This window comes from Neolamprologus multifasciatus, chromosome 18 (genome assembly GCF_963576455.1).
Source record: "Neolamprologus multifasciatus chromosome 18, fNeoMul1.2, whole genome shotgun sequence".
NCBI lineage: Eukaryota > Metazoa > Chordata > Actinopteri > Cichliformes > Cichlidae > Neolamprologus > Neolamprologus multifasciatus.
In genome coordinates, this window is record NC_140456.1 from 5527322 (window position 1) to 5547034 (window position 19713).

At 41.1% G+C, this 19713-nt stretch overlaps 1 protein-coding gene across 9 annotated transcripts in view; it reads left to right on the forward strand.

Annotated features, from left to right (window-relative positions):
- LOC146497181 (disco-interacting protein 2 homolog C) overlaps positions 1 to 19713 on the forward strand; it is a 261549-nt gene that overhangs the window by 59599 nt on the left and 182237 nt on the right. For 3 of the 9 annotated variants that reach the window (XM_085140582.1, XM_085140584.1, XM_085140583.1), the window contains exon 1: positions 1533 to 17921. The exons of 4 other annotated variants lie outside the window; for them this stretch is intronic. In XM_085140582.1, the coding sequence (XP_084996708.1) occupies positions 17789 to 17921 (133 nt within the window). In that variant the 5' untranslated portion in view covers positions 1533 to 17788. Of the gene's footprint in view, positions 1 to 1532; positions 17922 to 19713 lie in introns of those variants that run through there. 2 more of the 9 variants (XM_085140586.1, XM_085140591.1) reach the window with 2 other exon arrangements.

The window sequence follows — 19713 nt, forward strand, 5'->3', positions numbered from 1 at the left end:
GTGATATTAATAGAAGTGTGAGGGTGACACAGTAATCCTGCGTGGTGGCGGCGTTCCTCCTCTCTGATATCAGCACATACACACTCAGCACTTTGGACAGAGAGCGAGCGCACGGTGTGTGTGAGTGGTTTACTCAGGGAGGGAAAATACCTGAAGAAAACTAAGTCACATTTTCTCACCCAGTTCTGTAATATAATGTCGTTGATGCGCGAATAAACTTGAACTGTAGCCGCCTACTTAAGAAACCCCAGATATGTGAAAACGTCTTGGTTTGTAATTTTCAGAGCGACTTCTGTTTTATTTGACAGACTGATTTCCTGGTTTTTGAACTCGAGGGTGAAAGCAGAGAGAAGACTGTCAACGACGTGTGTTGATGGACTATAGACTTGACATATTTCAACTCTGACTCCAAAATCGCAACTTCTCAGCAACAGTTATGGCCTGAAATTGTATGTTCACCTTGAAAAAGTCACCGACCACAGACAGAAATCAGTCCAGCTGAGAACAATTTATTAACCAGTGTTTGTCCAGATTTAAAAGATTTAATCGGATCACTGTTCAATCAGATTTCTGTAGCAGCATGCAAATGACCCAATTTTATTTCATTGCGAAGATATTTGACCAGTTTCATGCAGGAGTTGTTGATGAATCATGTGACGAAATGCTGCTTTTAAGCCCTTTTTGAGTTCTTGTTTCTGTTTTGTTCAAATAACAAGGTGAAGTGGCAGAGGTACATCCAAGTTTCACTTAACCCTTTAAGACCTACCATAGAACCAAGTCCGCCAGAGCTTATATTATATGTTTACATGCTGTGGAGCCATTTTTGGGAGCATTTCAAGTTGTTATACATCAATACAACCATTACAGCCCAGATTTAAATAATATGTATGCATTAAGTGCATAGTAATTACATAAATTGCAAAAAAGTGCAATAAACTACAAAAAAATTGAAAATCGTTTTTGTTTTTTTAACATATATTTCTAGTTAGAGAAATTTAAGAGGCTTATCCCTCAAAACTGTAAAGACAAAAAAGTTGCACAAAATAGTTTCCCACCACAGGAAATTTATTTTGAGTGTCTTCATAGTTTTATTTTTGAAATACACCAATTTTTATACACTGCAGGAAAAATGAAAATAAATATTATAATGCAAATTTGCAAAAAAGCAGCATATGCATCAAAATAAACTATTTCCAGCAGTGCAATATGAGTCCTAAGCATCCCAGAAACGACACAGAAAGTCATAAAGTCAAACATAACTTTTAAAAACACCAGTATAGGCTCATGAGGCCCTGATGGTAAAAAACTACATTTCCGCAAAATGACGTCACTTCCGGTTTTGGGCAGGACATGCGATAGTTCCTGCTGACGGATGTAGGAAGTGTTATGAACAGCTGATCGGATCGGCAAAGCGTGTTTCTGGAATATTATGTTTTTGTTGCTGCAAATGCTTTTTCTGCAGTTTTTGCAAAGCTATATGTGGAAGGAAACTGTGACCGAGGACAAGCTGATGGTATAAGATGTAAGTACAACTCCTCCGGTTTCATATGCAAAAAAAATTATTGCGCTAGCTTACGCGGTTGCAGAGCTACCGGGATTTAAAAATAGTTAAGCAAAACGGAGGTGCCCGCTCCGACCGGTTTTAAAGGGTTAAGTATCAACTCATCCAATCAGATTTGAACCTTTGTGCCATACAATATGTGGCTGTAAATTGGAGAGCTTTGCTTTTACAAGGCAGTGCTGTTGATGAGCTAAAAACCCTCAAAACAAAACGAAACACATGGATAGTGATAAAGTGAAACTTGGATGTGAATTCCAAATTAATTTTTTTACACTTACCCAGAAAACAACCTGAGTAAAAACCTCAGAGATGACGTTGTTTATTTGTTGAATGCTTTTAGCTCATATATTTTAGCTTAATAAGTGCATGTCAGGAACTTTAGGGCTTCAGTGGCGTTCATATCTAACTGATGTCGCCGCCTGCTTCACTTTGCTCTGACAGTCTTGCTGACCGCATGTCCACTAATCAGCGGGGCAAGCCAAGTGAGTCAGTGCAGCTCTTCAGCTGGTACGACAAGCTGTGACTTCTAAAAGAGCAAACGCACACTCGAGGATCAAACGCGCACACTCAGTGGATTCATGGGACAGGACTCCTGACTGTTCTTGGGACTGACCCAGTGCGTAGCTGCAGGGTTCTGGCTCTACTCTGGACGCTGGCAGAGCATAAAACATGTGACTCAGCGAGTTATCAGAGCTGGCTCTCTGTTCTCCCAGCAGCCTTGGGGCGCAGCAGATCTCACAGCCAAGACCTCAGTAATATACAATGGGTTTCAGGGCAGAAACAACACGTTGACTCATTTAAAAGAAAGAACCAGAAATTAGTTTAACATACTGAATGTGGAAGAACTCCAATTTGTTTGTTTACCATTTAAAAGAGTAAAAGAAGTGTGTTCAAACAGGAGAAAGCTCCTGATTGAAACCAGGCGTTGCTTATTTATGTTTCTGGAATCATCACATTGAACCTGATTTGGTGGTAAGCAGTCCACTAAAGAGCTGTTATCAGAATAGAATAGAATAGAATAGAATAGAATAGAATAGAATAGAATATTCCTTTAATTGTCCCACAAAGGGAAATTTGATTGTAACAGCAGCCAAAAAGACAAATATACAAACAAACAGTACACAGGACACGGAACAGAAACATTTTTTCTTACATATTTACATTAAGGACGATGGTTACTATAAGCAGAGAGTACTGTACAGTTATTAAATTAAATAAAAAGAATTACAGGTAAGAGGCAAACCAGGTTGTAGTGCGAATCGGTTAATTAACTTATTGCAGTTACAGCATTGATGTAAACATCTATGTTTGTTGGGAGCAGTTCAGATTGTACAGTCTGACAGCTGCAGGGAGGAAGGACCTGCAGAAACGCTTCTTCATGCATCGAGGATGCAGCAGGAGCTCTGCAGTTCAGCAACATCTACATGCATGGGGTGGGAGACTCTGTCCATCAGAGATGTTATTTTGGCCAGAGTCCTTCTGTCTCCCACCACCTGCACCGGGTCCAGGGTGCATCCCAGAACAGAGCTGGCCTTCCTCATGAGTTTATCCAACCTCTTCCTCTCAGCTGCCGATAAACTGCTGCTCCAACATACAACACTGTAAAAAATGACAGATGCCACCACAGAGTCATAGAAGGTCTTTAAAAGTCAGTATTAGTGTTATTAGTATTATTGCTAGTAGCTGCTTCAGTGTGCCTTGTAGGAGGCTTGGTAGGCATAAAATCTCCTGTGGGAAAGTCTGTAGTAAGATTGCAAATATAACTTTGAAACGCGTGCTTTACATTGTAAAAAGTGTGTTTAACTCTAAACTGGGCTTTTTACCTAATCATAGCCGTGTACATTTGATGCCTCAACCTAACTAAACAGCTCATGAAAATGAAAGATGCACCCTAACATAACAAAAGTCCAAAACATGTCTGAGAATTCATGTTTTAACACCCAGATGCGTTGCGTTACATACAAATATTAAACTCCATGACACCAGTGCTGACCTTTAATGTGAAATAAGCCCTGTGCTCAGGAGTTAGTGACTGTGAGTCGGTTTCAGGTTCCTCTTCTTGGCATCAGTTCAGTTGACCAGTTTGAGTGGGATTAACTTCAAAATGGGATCGATTGTTTTAGATGACACTCGGTGAGTTTCGCTGAGTTTCTATAGAGCCTGAGGGATGAGAGGCCCACAAACTGGGCTTTTTGCTTTAATTAGTTCAATAAAAGCACCCAACCTTATTCTCCGCTCTTGTCCTAATGACCAGGTTCACTTAATTACTGTCACTGCACGGCAATCAACAACATTAAAACCACTTGTCTTATTATTGTGATGGTCCCCCTCGTGGCACTCTGGCCTGTCAGGGCGTGAACCCAGGATGTTTGCAGCAGATCCTTTGGGTCGTGTGGGGTTGCCCTCTGTGGGAGCTAGGCTCTATTATCAATAGCCATCATTTCATCCAAAGAAAATTGATATTTCAGGATAGTTTGTGATCCAGTTTTATTGTCCTGTATATGTAAATTCTGACTCTTCTTTTCAAGCTTAAGAAGAAGAAGGTACTTTTGGCAGCTCCCTTGTTGATCTGGTGCTGATTTTACAACATATGCACTGTTAAAGCATCAAAATCAGCATCTAAGGTTTCACAGCAGAGCGCTGTATTGTAATGAGGCTTAAATGTTACTCACTTTGTCTGTCTGTGTTTTTTTTTCCTTGTGGCAGCTCTCATTTCATTATATAAAAGGACAAAAAGCACCAAAGTATATGTTAAAATATATTTTTATCCATGAAGTTCCCATAAAGTAATAGCTCAAGAAAGCTGCCCAAGCTATTATTCAACTGCAAGCTTTGGAAATCTAATATCTGAATCCATTGGTTACAGGGTCAGTCGACTCAAATTACCTGTGCTCCACTATAATGAGTATGAATGGAATTTCTTTTGTGGCCTTCAAGGCTAAATTAAAAACCAATCAGCTTCTTTTTCCAGAGGTCAGATTACCGATTCCCCTCAGTAATCCACACAGTATTTATCCAGCAGAATATAGTTTTAATGGAAAGTGTTCACAGCGAGTTGATGATTCATATGTCAGGGCTGTCGTAATCGTATGCTTGCATTGAAACTCCCCAAATCATAAATCGATTTAGAAAAGGATCTGCAAACGTTTCTGTTGCCTGATTAAAAAAAAAACCAAATTACCAGAATCTAAACGTCTCAGGATGTTTGTAGTTAAAAGGTACATTTGTTGCTGACTCCAGAGAATTGTTGGACCTTAATGATAAACGTGTAACGCTTAGAGGAATATTTCATAGCAGTCCTTGTGCACTTTGTTGATTTTTCTCAACCCCCAGGAAACATGCATATCAGTGTATCTTAATTAACCGAGCACTAATTCCCTCTCTAGTGGCCTCAGAGGGCCCTACTTGGGTTATACTGTTAACCAGAGCTCTGATAATTTATTTCAAATTCTCATTTTTAAATTAATGCTGCCTCAGTCACTGCTGTGATTGATGTGTTACTGCTTGAAGGGATGGTTAATGGCCATAAACCTCCACAGGGACAAATCACCGTGTCAACAGTGTCACCGACACGAGTCTATGTCCGTTTATTTGATTTAGATGTATTTCTAAATAATCACATAATCCTCGCGTTGTGGAACGGCTCTCCATTTCTTTCCTGCTCAGTGAAACCCGAGTGGATTCGGAGGCAGCGCTGCAGGGCTATCTTTGGACTGAAGTAGATTGTGTACTTTAGTATTTAAGGAATGTTTCTTTTTTCTGTCGCAGAATAGCCATTTTTGGACTGTGCTCAGCTGGTGTATAGCCTCTCTTGAGAGTCTCTCGTGCTTGTTGTGTAACAGCACAGAGCTGTTTTAACTGCTGCTGCTACCACCCTGCATGCATGTAGCTTTGTTTCAAATGTCCAGCATAAAAAGTCTGCCCATAAAATTGTCTTTAACCCTTTAAAGCCGGTCGGAGCGGGCACTCTCCGTTTTGCTTAACTACTTTTAAATCCCGGTAGCTCTGCAACCACGTAAGCTAGCGCAATAATATTTTTTGCATATGAAACCGGAGGAGTTGTACTTACATCTTATGCCATCAGCTTGTCCTAAGTCACAGTTTCCTTCCACATATATCTTTGCAAAACTGCATAAAAAGCACTTGCAGCAACAAAAACATAATATTCCAGAAACAGGCTTTGCCGATCCGATCAGCTGTTTGTAACACTTCCTACTCCATCAGCGCGAACTATCGCATGTCCGCCATGTCCTGCCCAAAACCGGAAGTGACGTAATTTTGCGGAAATGTAGTTTTTTACCATCAGGGCCTCATGAGCCTATACTGGTGTTTTTAAAAGTTATGTTTGACTTTATGACTTTCTGTGTCGTTTCTGGGATGCTTAGGACTCATATTGCACTGCTGGAAATAGTTTATTTTGATGCATATGCTGCTTTTTTGCAAATTTGCATTATAATATTTATTTTCGTTTTTCCTGCAGTATATAAAAATTGGTGTATTTCAAAAATAAAACTATGAAGACACTCAAAATAAATTTCCTGTGGTTGGAAACTATTTTGTGCAACTTTTTTGTATTTACAGTTTTGAGGGATAAGCCTCTTAAATTTCTCTAACTAGAAATATATGTTAAAAAAACAAAAACGATTTTCAATTTTTTTGTAGTTTATTCCACTTTTTTGCAATTTATGTAATTACTATGCACTTAATTCAGACATATTATTAAAATTTGGGCTATAATGGTTGTATTGATGTATATCAACTTGAAATGCTCCCAAAAATGGCTCCACAGCATGTAAAAATATAATATAAGCTCTGGTGGACTTGGTTCTATGGTAGGTCTTAAAGGGTTAATATTGAAAGTCTGCTCTGCAACAAAGTATTGAAACTGGTAAGCTTAATCATATTTGGTGGGATGGATCTGAACTGGGGCTTCCCAGTCCATCCATACGTGGCTAATCCAATGACAGCATTATGACAGACACAACACAAGGAGGAGCTTGGGTGGAGATGGGTTGCAAAGCAGGTTGCAGAGAAAGCACTAACTAATTAGCTTTGGTTTAAAACTCAAACATTGTATTTATGTCTCTGTTGCTTAATCCCACTCGGGCTAATTTTAATGGTTACAATAAAGATTACAACAGTGAAAGGGTTATTTAAAATAGTAGCCATTTTACTAACTAAAAATGAGGAATTGCACTTTTTTTTTTTAAACTTTGAAGTTAGAAATTTAATTCAAGACAGATGGCAAATAACCAATAAAGCACTGGCCTAAAAATAAACTGGATAAAGTAATCTAAAAGTCACCTGGAGGCTAAAATATGTAATTTTTTAAAAAGTTTTGAGACAAATTATTTATTGCAATTTAATGGCTGGACAAAGCTATTGTAATAAAAGGATTTCCATCAGGCCAACATGATGGAAACGCCGCGACCAGGCATTAATCGGGATTAGCTTGGTTTAAGTGTAGCGGAGCCTCGTTCACATACAAACCTCAGAGGCCTCAGAGTCTGCTCAGGTAATTACTTCTGAAAGTGAAGAGGTTAGATTGTGTTACTTACCCTCGCAGCTGAATAAGATCGGAGGCTCCGCGAGCTGCTCGCTGGCTTGAAAATAAGGAGTCTTTCGTGCTTTGCGGATATTTCAAGGACTTTTGGAACTGGGTGATTTCTTCAGCACCTGTCCACTGAAAAGTTTTTTATTTCAGCTGCACTCTGAGCCGTGTGATTCATTCATACCTGGGGAATCTTGAGTGTTTTTTGGAAGGATTTTCCCAGAATCTGTTGGAAATATTAATGAAGTACTGAAGATGATGTTAAATGTGAACTCACTGACTTACTTTCTCTGGGGTGTACCATAGGATAAGACTGGTGTTTTTGTCATATGCTAATATACTTATACTGCACATGTATAAGTCACGCATCCATTATTTATTTGATTCCTACATTTAAAGATTTCATGGAAGTCTAACAAGATGATTAATTTTTATTAAGAAACAATTTAAATTAAATGACTCACTAATGCTATTCTCCTAACTGAATGCAATTCCTTCTTCCATCTTTATCTCTTTTTTTTCAGACATTTATTTGTTTTTTCAAAACCATTTGAATGGAAGCATAACTTTTGTCACTTTGGCTGTTGTATTTGGTGTTTTGGAATATTTGTTGTCCTCGCGGGAACGTTAGGTTGATGTGTGGAAAAACTGCACAGTTTGAAATGTGTTGGCTGTAGCAACATTTTCTATGACAGCAAACTCACGGTATCTGTTTTTGGTTTGTGTGAGTAGCTGGACAGTGTTGTCACATAAGTCTACCTGCAAGCAGCAGGTGAACCACTGGAATCTGCTGGCAACCAAAGCAAGGACATAACCATGAGGGTCCTAGCAACGAATGGTCATTTCTCTTTTGCTGTACAGTAGGGCTGCCACAAACGATTATTTTGATAGTCGACTAGTCACCGATTATTTTTGCAATTAGTCGACTAATCAGATCATCATCCACTGGATGTAAAACCTACAGCTTATTGCACCAGCAGCATCTGCTCTTATATAACTATCATTAGCTTACAGCTTTAAGTGTTTAAGGTATGTGCTAACTAAAAATAAAGACAAGATGATAGTTTATTAAATTTGAATGAAATTTGCAGATTGTTTCGGTGAAGTTTAATAAACTCCTTGCTATCTAAAATATAACAGGACACCGGAGTAAATTCTCCAGCATCTCACACTTCTGATAATCAGCTGTCTGCTTGACGTTTGTTCAGCTGTGTAAAAACTATAACTTTAATCTCAGCCAAACCGATTTACTCAGGAACAAATCAAATACTAAAAAAGCCAAACAATAACATTTTTAAGTTATCTAAGTGACTTATATATGTTTAACCTGAGTAGCGAAAGACTGCGGTGGGTTTGAAAACGATTTGCCGGGAGTCCGGTGTTCACCTTGCCCCCGGCTAGCTATCGAGCTAGTGGGTAACAGACGTCTCCGAAAACGTCGGAGCGCTTTTGAAAATATGTGGTGTCTTGATAAACTGAGCAGATATTTGCGGTTTACGCAGCTACATTCTTGCCTGAAAATATGTTAAACGTTTATTTTGTGACCCAGAAAGAATAATAAGAGTAATATTAAAACTAACTAGCTGCCGCCATTGTTGGCAACTGCTCTGGGCCGCGCTATGAATTCTGGGACACAGCTTCTTCTTCTTCGGGGTTTAACGGCAGCTGGCATCCTTGTACATGCAGTGCTGCCATCTTCTGTTTCAGCCCGTTATTACACTCTTAAATCCTACTACTTATTCCTGCGTCTTTTGTGATCTTACAAAGCTTCAAACGACGCGTCGACTATTAAATCAGTCGTCGACGATTTTAATAGTCGACGTAATCGTGACTAGTCGACTAATCGTGGCAGCCCTACTGTACAGTAAAGTTGTTAAATTTGACAAATTGGTGGATTTGGGCTATAAAAATATATTTTCCAGGCTTATATTTAGTCTCATGAGCTGTTTACACGTGGACAACCTGCTCAATCAGCTTTTGTTCACATCTCTTCTTTGCAGCCCACATTAGAGCTTCCAGTTACTGTAGGAACCAGTTTGCCTAATCTCAAACTCCTAACTTGGTGGACTGGTTGCAAAGTCATTAACTTACACATAGTTTTCAAGCAGTTCGTGCATCTAGAGACTTCACAAATCCCACAATAATATGCTACATTGATATTTTACCTTTACCTGATCCTCTGGCGATGAGCTACTTTCCCCTCTGTGGAGGGTAGACCGACCGCTCCTTTTACACGGGAACCGTACCCCGACCCCCTCCTTCATTTACTGAGAACAGGAAGGATGTGATAACCTCTCATTGGGAAACAAAATCGCTCACTGTGCTCTGCTTTGTCCTGCAGCCCATTCATGACCACAGTGTTTTAATAGAGAAAAGCACCGTGTAAAAGGACGGCATCATCAGTGAAGAGAGTTATTATCTTACTCACAATGGGCAGGGAGGGGTCAGGTTTCTGTATAGTTAATGGAGGTCTAGTGAAAGACCTTGTTTTCTGGCTAGAAGTGTTCTTGCTCACGCTGATGTTGTTTATTTGGGTATAGGCGAATTAGTTATAGGAAAAATCAGAATCCTAATATTGTCGGATGACTTTATATTACTATGGCTGATTCTTTTTGCCATAGAGAACATTTAGGTCTCTATCACGTGGCATTTTCACCACCTTTGTACTGCGTGAAGACGCCTCTTTGTCAAGATCGTCTGACTTATTTTGCACATGTTAAAATAACTCCTCATCTGCTCAAATCCTCCTGCTACATCTGGTTTTCCATACAACATTACAACAGACCGCTTCAGTGACCCAGTTTGCTCGTGAGGAAATTCAAAGTTCACAGATCTGTGGAGCCGGGATTATTGAAGCTATAAACAGAGCTGGGTGCTCTCAGTACAATAGGGAAGCAGGTGCTTGGCTTCTGTTTGCATTTCTACACCTTGAAGAGTCACCTATTGTTTGTTGACTCAGTGATGTCAGTCTTTCAGCAGCTTCAAATGCAAGAGATGAACTTTTCCCTGAAAATGGAAGACAAACATCTACGTCAGCTGGGTGGATTTGTTGACCTTCTACACTTTTACATACAGAGTTTAGGGTCTATGTACATAATTGAAGTCCTTTTGCCGCCGCTGGCAGTGGTCTTGATGTTTTGATATTATATTGCTCTCTCCTACCTCTGCCTCACTGACATTTTGATTGAGATTTATGATGTTATCACCACTCCAGACAGGTTAAGTGCACAATATCACTTTTTTTCCCTTTCATCTTGCAATGAAACTCTGCTTTTGTTATTGTCATCACAAAACTTGCCAGCTGCACATTGCTCCTATCAGCAGTCTGCAGCACAGGCTGAGTCTTCTCGCTGAAGCTGAAGCTTTTTCCCTCTGGATCGTCTGCCTTTCTTTCTCTGTCTGTGATTGATGCCTGACAGGGAAGCCGAGCGGAGGCCATACAGACTTGACTGCTCTGCTAGCTGCTATTGATTCTTTTTCACTTAAGCCATAATGAAGTATTGGTCAGCCTCGGTGGGTGTCAGCAGTGCTTAGGGAGGCAGCAGGTGAGCGGAGCCCCGAGACACTAGACTTAATTACAACTGGTCCTTGTGTGTTCAGCTTCCCTTCGAGATGCATTGATGGAATTAGTGTAGCGGTGGTGGAGGACGGAGGAAGGAGAACGAAGTAGAAGTCTGCTGCAAGTAATCATGAAATAAGCTTTAATTCCCTCTCAGGAGGAACGCCAAATGTAAGAGAAGCATAAAAATAGGGCAAAGAGTCGGACGGGAAGAAAGGTCAATATTCAAAGAAGAGGAAATGAGTATGTTTAATATAAAAGAAGAACCAATGTAGCCTATTGCCTCCTGTGCACCAGAAGAAGGAGGCATCAGTTTTTGAATGAGAAGCAGATACCTGTCTGGCACCAAACAGTGGCGGAGAGATAAATTTAGTGGCAGGTTTCTGAAAAAAATCCATTAAATTCTTCAAAAATAGAAATATGAGCATCTATAGTTCCATATGGAATAGTCAGACTCTGTACACGAAGAACAGGTTGTGAATCCAAAATTAGGGTTGAATCTTCAATTTCCAGCTAAATCCACTTCAGCTGTGTTGGAGAGATAAAGACGCAGGCAGAGTTTTGTTGGTGGTGACAACTGAAATTTCAGGTGGTTATAAAATTATGTCGTGCTCAGTTATTGTTGTCATAGTTTATAACACAAAAATAACTTATAAAAAATAGTCTGTTAAACAACAAAAAATCTAAATCTGTTTTGAAACGACCATAGAAAATGTTATAAAAATAAAGGAAAATAAAGAAAACGCTGAAGTGTCTAAAGTGTGTGATTCACTGTCAGCCCACGAAGTTGTGACACCATGAATGACGTGCTTGTGTATGTGCTCTGCCAGTTACACAAAGTAAACCTTAAACTGTGCCACTGATGCTTATTCTGCACTGGTTAAATGGTAAATGGCCTGTATTTGTATAGCGCCTTACTTTGTCCCTATGGACCCCAAAGCGCTTTACACCACATCCACACATTCACACACAGGTGATGGCAGCTACATTGTAGCCACAGCCGCCCTGGGGCGCACTGACAGAGGCGAGGCTGCCGGACACTAGCGCCACCAGGCCCTCTGACCACCACCAGTAGGCAACGGGTGAAGTGTCTTGCCCAAGGACACAACGACCGAGACTGTCCAAGCCGGGGCTCGAACAGGCAACCTTCCGATTACAAGACGAACTGCCAACTCTTGAGCCGCGATGGTTACGTTTCATGACAGAAACTGTGTCATCTTATTTGCCAAAGTAATCAGTTACACCTGCCTCAAGTAGTGGGATTACAAGCTCACTACACCATGGTGATGTGGTCTCCAGACAGTGTTGCTGTGTTCACACATTCAGTTCTGAAAATGTTTTCCTTTAAATCGTGCTAACTTAAAATTAAAGCAACTGGGTTTAATCAGGTTATGTTTGTGTGGAACAGGCACATCATGCTGATACTTGTGTTAGTGTTGAGGACAGGCAAACTGCATGGCTAAAAATGACATTTGGAGGGATTCATCGCATTGACTCGCTCTGCTACTCACATCTCTTTGAGATGAACCAGCCGACTATAGCACTGTCAGTCTTTATCAGCTCTGACAAAAAGAATAAATACTTCAATGAGAATCAAGACATGCTTGTCCAACTGGTGCTTCACAATATAATTAAAGACGAATAACCCACAAATAAAATATGTTTTGTGGAATTTCTTTTTTTTTGGTGTTAAAACTTTATCTGGACAGATTTCTTCACATCTATGATTCAGTAATAAAAGGCTGCGTCTCCAGTTACAGTTCTCTGAAGGCTAATCTGCGCACAGGTATCATACATGTTGGGATACATACCAGAAATATCCCCAAGGCACTCGTTTTACATGCACATTGGAAACATATGCTTGTAGCAATTCCTCTGCATTATTTATTGCATGCTCCCAACAACATATGCCTCCTAACTGTCGCCCCATACAAAGGAAATGATTTGTTACGCCCTCTTCGGGAGACCGTGGTGGTTTATGTGTAGATGTGTGTCGGCGGGATACTTTGAACCACACGTGAAAAACGATCATGAATATTCATGTTTCTTCTATTAATCATACGGGTCTCCAAAGAGGCTGTCGCATAGCGCAACACTGGCTGGTTTATCCACAAGAAACACATGGTTCGTTTCTACTTTTATGTTTTGCACTTCGTTCAGAAAAACGCTGTGGTCTGGTTTTAAAATGTGCCCCACTGCCAAAGGGCACCGTGGACGTAGCTGACACATGCCAGCGGCGACTTTATTTGACGCCCCAGGAATGAGAGCGGCATGGGGTATCATGCTTGCATGATTCAAACCACAGATTCCTTGTGGAATGACGGAGTTTAAATCCCACTCTGATGTTCTTCAGGTCATTGTGGTCCAAGTGATTCAAAAACTCTCACACCTGTCGCTGTAGCTTTTGATCTTTTAGCTTTACTTGACTCTTAAACTAAGAACACCGAGTGGAAACCAGCGTGCTCCTCCAGTGTTGTGTCTGATGTCATTTCTCTTTGTCCTCATCCAAAGACATTTTGATGGAACATGGCTGCTGGACGGATAAGATTTGAAGCTCTTTATAGCGACAAAGCCAGCAGGACTCTATTCCACCTTCCTCAATCCTGAGGAAATGTTGACTTTGTGTTTGAGGCTGCCTGAGGGAGATTTAGCTCTGAGCACACTGCCCATAAATGGCCACGATACACACCGAGAGAGAGGATATAAATGGGGATGGGGTGGCGGGTTGGATAAGAGGGGGGGAAAGAAATGGAGAGAGGAATATAAGGAGTGCAACAGGAGGGAGAAGGATTATGAAAAAGTGAGAAAGGTAAGAATGAAAGGGAGGGAACTCAGATGTAGATTTAAAAGAGACATAAATAGGAGAGGAGGGAATGCCAAAGGAAATGAAAGGGAAGAACAGAGCAAGCGAAAGGAAAAAGTGGTCCGCCGGCCAACCTAAACACAGGAAACGCCAAAGAAACTTCTTTTGAGAGCAGCCGAGATTCACTGGTGAGCTTTATCCTTGAGTGACCTGAAGGGAGGTTCTCTTTTCTGCAGCAGTTTACATTAAAGGTCTTCATGGGTCTACTGGCTTCTGAGAAAACCAGACAAGATCCAAGTTGGACTTGAGCAGCTCCGTCTCAGTCTCTTCCTCATTGATATAATGGCGATAAATGGATCCGGGCACGATCATCTCCAAACACGTGAAAGTCAAACGCATTCTTATTCCCAGACCATCAAATGCTGCCGTTTCATCAGAGGCTGACTGTGACGCAAACAAACCCATAAGGTGTCTTTTGGCATCTGACTCTTATAACTTGTTTCAGCAGCACCATAGTTCAGTGGTTAGGTCCCGGGTTTGGATCCTCCATCTGGGCGGAGTTTCCATGTTCTCCCCATGTCCGGGTACTTCCTCTCACAGTTTAAGGACATGCAGTTAGTAGAGGTGGCAATCACCGCATTAACTCACGTTACGATATTATTGCAATTTATTAAAATATTTTGCGATATTCAGATTCTGTACATAAAGGTAAACTTTATCAATATTCATTTTATCTAATATCAAAGTCTCACACTCAGTCTTTCTCTCATTTCAGTTTTATTGTTGACAAACTGAACGGTTTGTATTACAGTCTAGTCCAACTTAACTGAATCAACCATCTGGTACAATTATAGCTATTCTGAACTATGCAGTTTATGAAAACTATGCAGCCCCTTCAGCAACTGAAGAATTTGAAAGTAAATTAAAACAAAATATAATTTTACATTAAATAAAAAAGTTTTAAACTTAATTAAAATAAAACATGTCTTAAATTAAAATAAGTAAACTGTCATGTTTATTGCTGTCATAAAAAAAAAGTTAAACACATTTGGACAGTGAAGGAATGTCAGGATTCTTGCTCAGAAAAAGGATCAACATGCTCTGAAGTCAGAGTCCACAAAAACCTTTTTTGTAACAAAATATCGATTTCTGCTGTCCCTGTATCGATACATTATTAGCAAACAAAATATCACCATACTACACAGTATCGATTTTTTCTCCCACTCCTAGCAGTTAGTGGGGTTAGGTTAGTTAGTGATTCTAAGATGTGAATGTGAGTGTTTGTGGTGTTTTGTGTTTCTGTGTTGGCCCTGTTACAGACTGGCGACCTGTACAGGGTGACCCCGCCTCTTTCCCTATGGCAGACTCCATTGGATAATTGGAGAAGCGACAGACGCATGGACGGGATTGCTTCTTTCTTCTTCTTTGCTCATCGTCTTCCACACCTGTGAAGACCTCTTGTTTACTTCCGTAGTGTCTTTCTGTCATCATTTATCAAATGCAGAGTTTTCCAGCTGCCTCTTATCTCACTTTTTGTTTTTCACTGTGTTAATGAAGATTAAAGTCAGCCACCAACACAAAGGCTGTTTGCAGTGCTTATAATGCAGTTTTAAGGACTTCAGGTTTATCTTGCTTTAGCCTTTTATTTTGAAAAATCATCAGAATTCATAGTCAAACTGTAAACAGTTACTTTCGCAGAGAACAGGAAGTGTTGGCCTTGATTTCAGTGGTCTGCTGGCTGTTATGCTTTCAGCTCATAGGATTTTTATTAGTTATTCTCTATGTACAGATAAAGAGGTGTACATTCACTTTATGCTTTAAGTCTGCTGTTAATTTTGCTATTTTGTAATTTTCTTAATAAATAAGAAAATAAATAAGTGAAAAATAACAAATGTTAAAGGAGAAATGGTGAGCTCAGGTCAGATAAAGTGGTAATGGATCTTTAACGAATGGTGTCCTAGAAAGCACAGAGGCTGTACATGTCTCTATGCATGCATAATATATGGGCATTTTGCAGTACTGTGTACAGTAGAGTGTGTGTGTGTGTGTGTGTGTGTGCCAATAAAGATTGCATAGACTGCATTTTTGTGTATTTTTGTGCAGCGAGATGCACATTTCTGCTTGGAGACATTACCTGCACCAAGTGTATGTTTGCACATGCCAACCTGTGTGTGTGTTTGTGTGTTTGCATGTGTGTGTGTCTGGCCAGAAGGGCCCTGTCACCCTGAGCGGAGTGTGAGGTGAAGTGACAGATTTGGATCAGCGGGGAGAGCGGCCGTTCAACTGTGCCACGGTTAAATAATACAGCAGCTCTAATTTATTCACCTGAATTATGGAGACAGCGAGCGTGTTTCCAGGGAGCGTTTTTCGTGTGACACAGTCTGTGTCTGAGGACTTCAAGTCAGACACCCAGCAGAGACGGCAGCCCTTCAGACAGTCTGGAGGTCAGTCAGAGAGACGACGCGCCGACTGAAACACCTTTAGCAGCACGCTGGATTCTGCCGTACTCCGAAGGTAAATCCAATAAATCATAACATTAATATCGTAACATATGTCATTTTAAGGATCAGAACAAGTTAAAAGTTGCTTCTTTGTGCTAACTATGGCTTTTATAAGCTATATCAGTGTAGAGAGAGCATTAACTTGAAAGCAAAATAAGAAATTTGAAGATTAGATTGAGAGAAATTACAGCAAACGTGGATTATTTTCTAGGGCTGTAGTCGTGCAGTTGATTGTTTTTATTCAGTATTAATAAGGATGAAAGCTTCATCAGTAGCCTTCTGGGATTGATTCATTACTTTTGCCCCCCCAAAAAAATAAAATATTTGCAACTTAATGTTTACATTTACTGAACGTAAACCTCGAGTTCCAAAGTTATTGACAACATGTGAAAGAAATCGGCAGTGGGGATGGATGTAGTAAGAAAACATGGCCAAAAAGTCGAGTTTTATTGTGTCTTAACCATCAGTGACGCGTACGAACGTAATAGAATAATCCGACTTGTTTGTGTTTGCGTGTTCAGCCAGTTTTTTCATGTTTACAGTTTTGTGCTTTGAGTGCGAACGTGTCAGGAGTGACCATAATCTCACCAGCTGCAGTGTTTCAGTAGTAGCAGCAGCTCCACCCAGACCAAACTAGTTGTAACGCCCCCAACCTCAGAAACACTTTATTACGTCTAAGTTACAATTTAATGAGGCAGAACATCCGTAGGTGGGGATTTTGTGCTCACAGCTTGAGTTGTGTTACTTAGATCACCTTGTTGTGGATTTCCCCTCTTGTTGACATCATACGGAGCGAGAGCAGAAAAACATATCTGAAACTGAGCTTTTGCCTCACGGGGATCACTTCTACACACACTGTATGTGAAATTGTATTTTATGTGAGAGAAAAGAGGAAATGTGGAGGAAATCCCGTTGCATGTGAAGATAAAAGTAAAATTTGGGATTAAAGAAGCAACAGGTGACTTCATCTGTATGTGTTACAGTCCAGCAAGTGGAGGATCTGGTTACAGTTATGATGTCTGTTATTTAAACCATTAGAGGCCAGAGAGGAGAAAAAAACAACTTCCAGACACTCACACTCGGTCCTTTCATGACACATTCAGGAACTGACAGCCACTGATAAGAGCACTTAAAGGTCGTGTGTGTGTGTGGGTGTGGGTGTGGGTGTGAGTGTGTGGTCCAGGCTGACTTATTTCAGCTGACACCTGATTTCACAAGTGTGGACTTCCTCAGTTGCAGTCCAGGCTTTTGAGGTCATGTTTGGTGTCACATTGGTTTACATGCACAAATAAGGTGACGTAACACCTGCTCATCCACTTCCTTAATAACCAACTACAAAACATTTCGTTGATATGATATAACAGCTTGCTTAATTACATATAAGCCATCTGACAAGCTGAACGTTGTCTCAGTGATTTAAAACGGGGTGTTTTGATTGGTTTTTATTCTGGTTTGTGTTAAAGAGAAAAACAAGAGTATGTGTGTCCCAGCGTTTGGTCCATTGTGTGTGGTGTGGATGGGCGTGGAGACTATCTGGCTCATATTGAGGTCAGATGGAGAAGTAGAAAAAAGGGAATAATACTCAGGAGATCAAATAAAGGATGAAAGAGACGGCAGCAGCGAGGTAGAGACAGAAGACAGAGGAGGAAGCACACAGTGGGTCAGGCTGTCAGAGAGAGGGAGAGGGAGAAAGTGGTGAGAGGTCCCCGATGAGGAGATGAACCTGTTTCCCCAGCAGGAGGAGGGGAAGGAGTCTGTCGACGGGATTTGTTCCAGCGAGTGTTAGTGGTGTTTTAGGCAGCATGAAAGATTCATGGAGATGAAAAGGCTCGCCGGTCGTCTGGTTGGACAGTCTGATGGGGACGTTGGTGGGGGAGGAAAAGACTGGGAGGAGCTGGACTGGTGCACATCCTGCAGACTGACAGATATACAGCACGCTCAGAAAGGTACGAGTTTTAAAAGAGGCCAGAAAAAACTTGTTACAAGTTGGTCTTTGTATGCTGCAGCATCGTGATGCTTCAGTGATTTAGTTTCCCCGTGAAGGATGTTTAACCTTAAAGTAACCTGCTGATGTCTAGCGATTGCAGTGCGCAGTTGTTTTGAATGTAGCCTGGTGTGTTTTATCACTAGTGGTACTGAAGAGCTGTGGTTTTTCTTTGGTAGTGCTCGGCTAGCGTGCACACGGACTCCCGCTGCACACAGAAGCAACTGGTTGAGGCAGTCTGTGGCCCAGCACATTTAAGCCATGATGCGAGTCTCACGAAACTTTGCAAATAAACCTTTTTCTGTCCACTTCTTTTATGTGAAATTACAACTGGGTGTAAAGGGAAACAGGATGTAGAAGAGATGTCTCTGCTTGTTTCCTGAAGATTCTAGTCGACCTATTGGCTCTGACTAATCTGACATTTCTGTCTGTTTCGTTAAGATTTAGTTTTCTTTGACTAGTTGAGCAGACAGTTTCTCGGTTTCTTCAAAGCTTATTGAATATGATGCAATACAGTAATATTTCCAGAAACTAGAAGGCCATTTTAATCAAGCACTGCAAAAGATTCCCGTTCTGAATTAGAACTGCTTTAGGGTTTGAGGTCCTTTCCCCAGGAATCAAAAGCACTGTACCCTCTGAAGCCTGCTGGCCACCAACTGGTTGCTAGGGAAAAATATATACTGTATTCCCTGATTGGCTGACAAGTCTTGCTGGAGGTTGCTGGAGTGTGTCTGGGTGAAACTGGTTGCAGAGGGGGTGGTGCACCAGAAACCTGCTTGTGATTGCTGGTTGGTTGCATTGAGGATGGTGACTAGTCTGCAAACACTCACTAACTAATCATCAAAATTCAACACGTTTCTTTAGGCAGAACTTTCCCTTTGAAGGTTTGTGTCACCTTTTTTATGAATTTCATTACTGCTACTGCAAATTATGGGCAACTACAGCAATCTGCAGGTGATCACATCAAGGTTGTCATTGAGACGCCATATAGCTCGTTGCAACCCTTTTCCTCTAGAGACTGCCAGCATCCTCCATCAACCAGTTGCCAGCTGATTATGTTTATTTTTCCCGGTGGTTGACACGGGGTTGCTGACCAGCCTCTGGGCTCATGTTTCCAGGTACTCTGGCTTCCTCCCACGGTCCGAACACCGGGGTTAGGTTAACTGGTCATTCTAAATTAGGTGTGAGTGTTTCTCTGTGTTAGCCCTGTGACAGATTGGCAACCTGTCCAGAGTGTACCTCACCTCTTCTGTAGTGTAAAATCAAGTTTACATGCTTGATCTCTTTCCTCTGTCAGGGTGGGTTTTACTCCTTTGGTTGATACGCCTTATCCTTGCATCAACACTGAAACAATCACAGGAAAGGTTTTTGACTGAGAGTCCGTTTTCTCATTCCTAAAATAAGGAAAACGGGCACGGCTGTTCCTGGAAGTGGACGACAGAAGACGGTTTCTGCCCGTGTTTTTCAGCAGCAGCCATTAGCAGCATAGCAGAAGTTCCTCCGTCAGTCTGTCATCACTTTCCTTTCAGAGGACCACCTGCCGAGGGAAGCCACGCTGAGGGACTGCAGCCGGCTCCCATATCTGTGGGTTTACCCATCAATCTTTCAGTGAAACAGTCCATGTTGTTGTTTGTTATGACGAGCACATGACGACGACTGCAGGGAGACCCGATAGTTACTGACAGGGTCTAAAAACTCCAGGTTATTGGGGCCTGTTCTAGCAGCACTGTTAACACCTCTGGTTTTGTGTATAT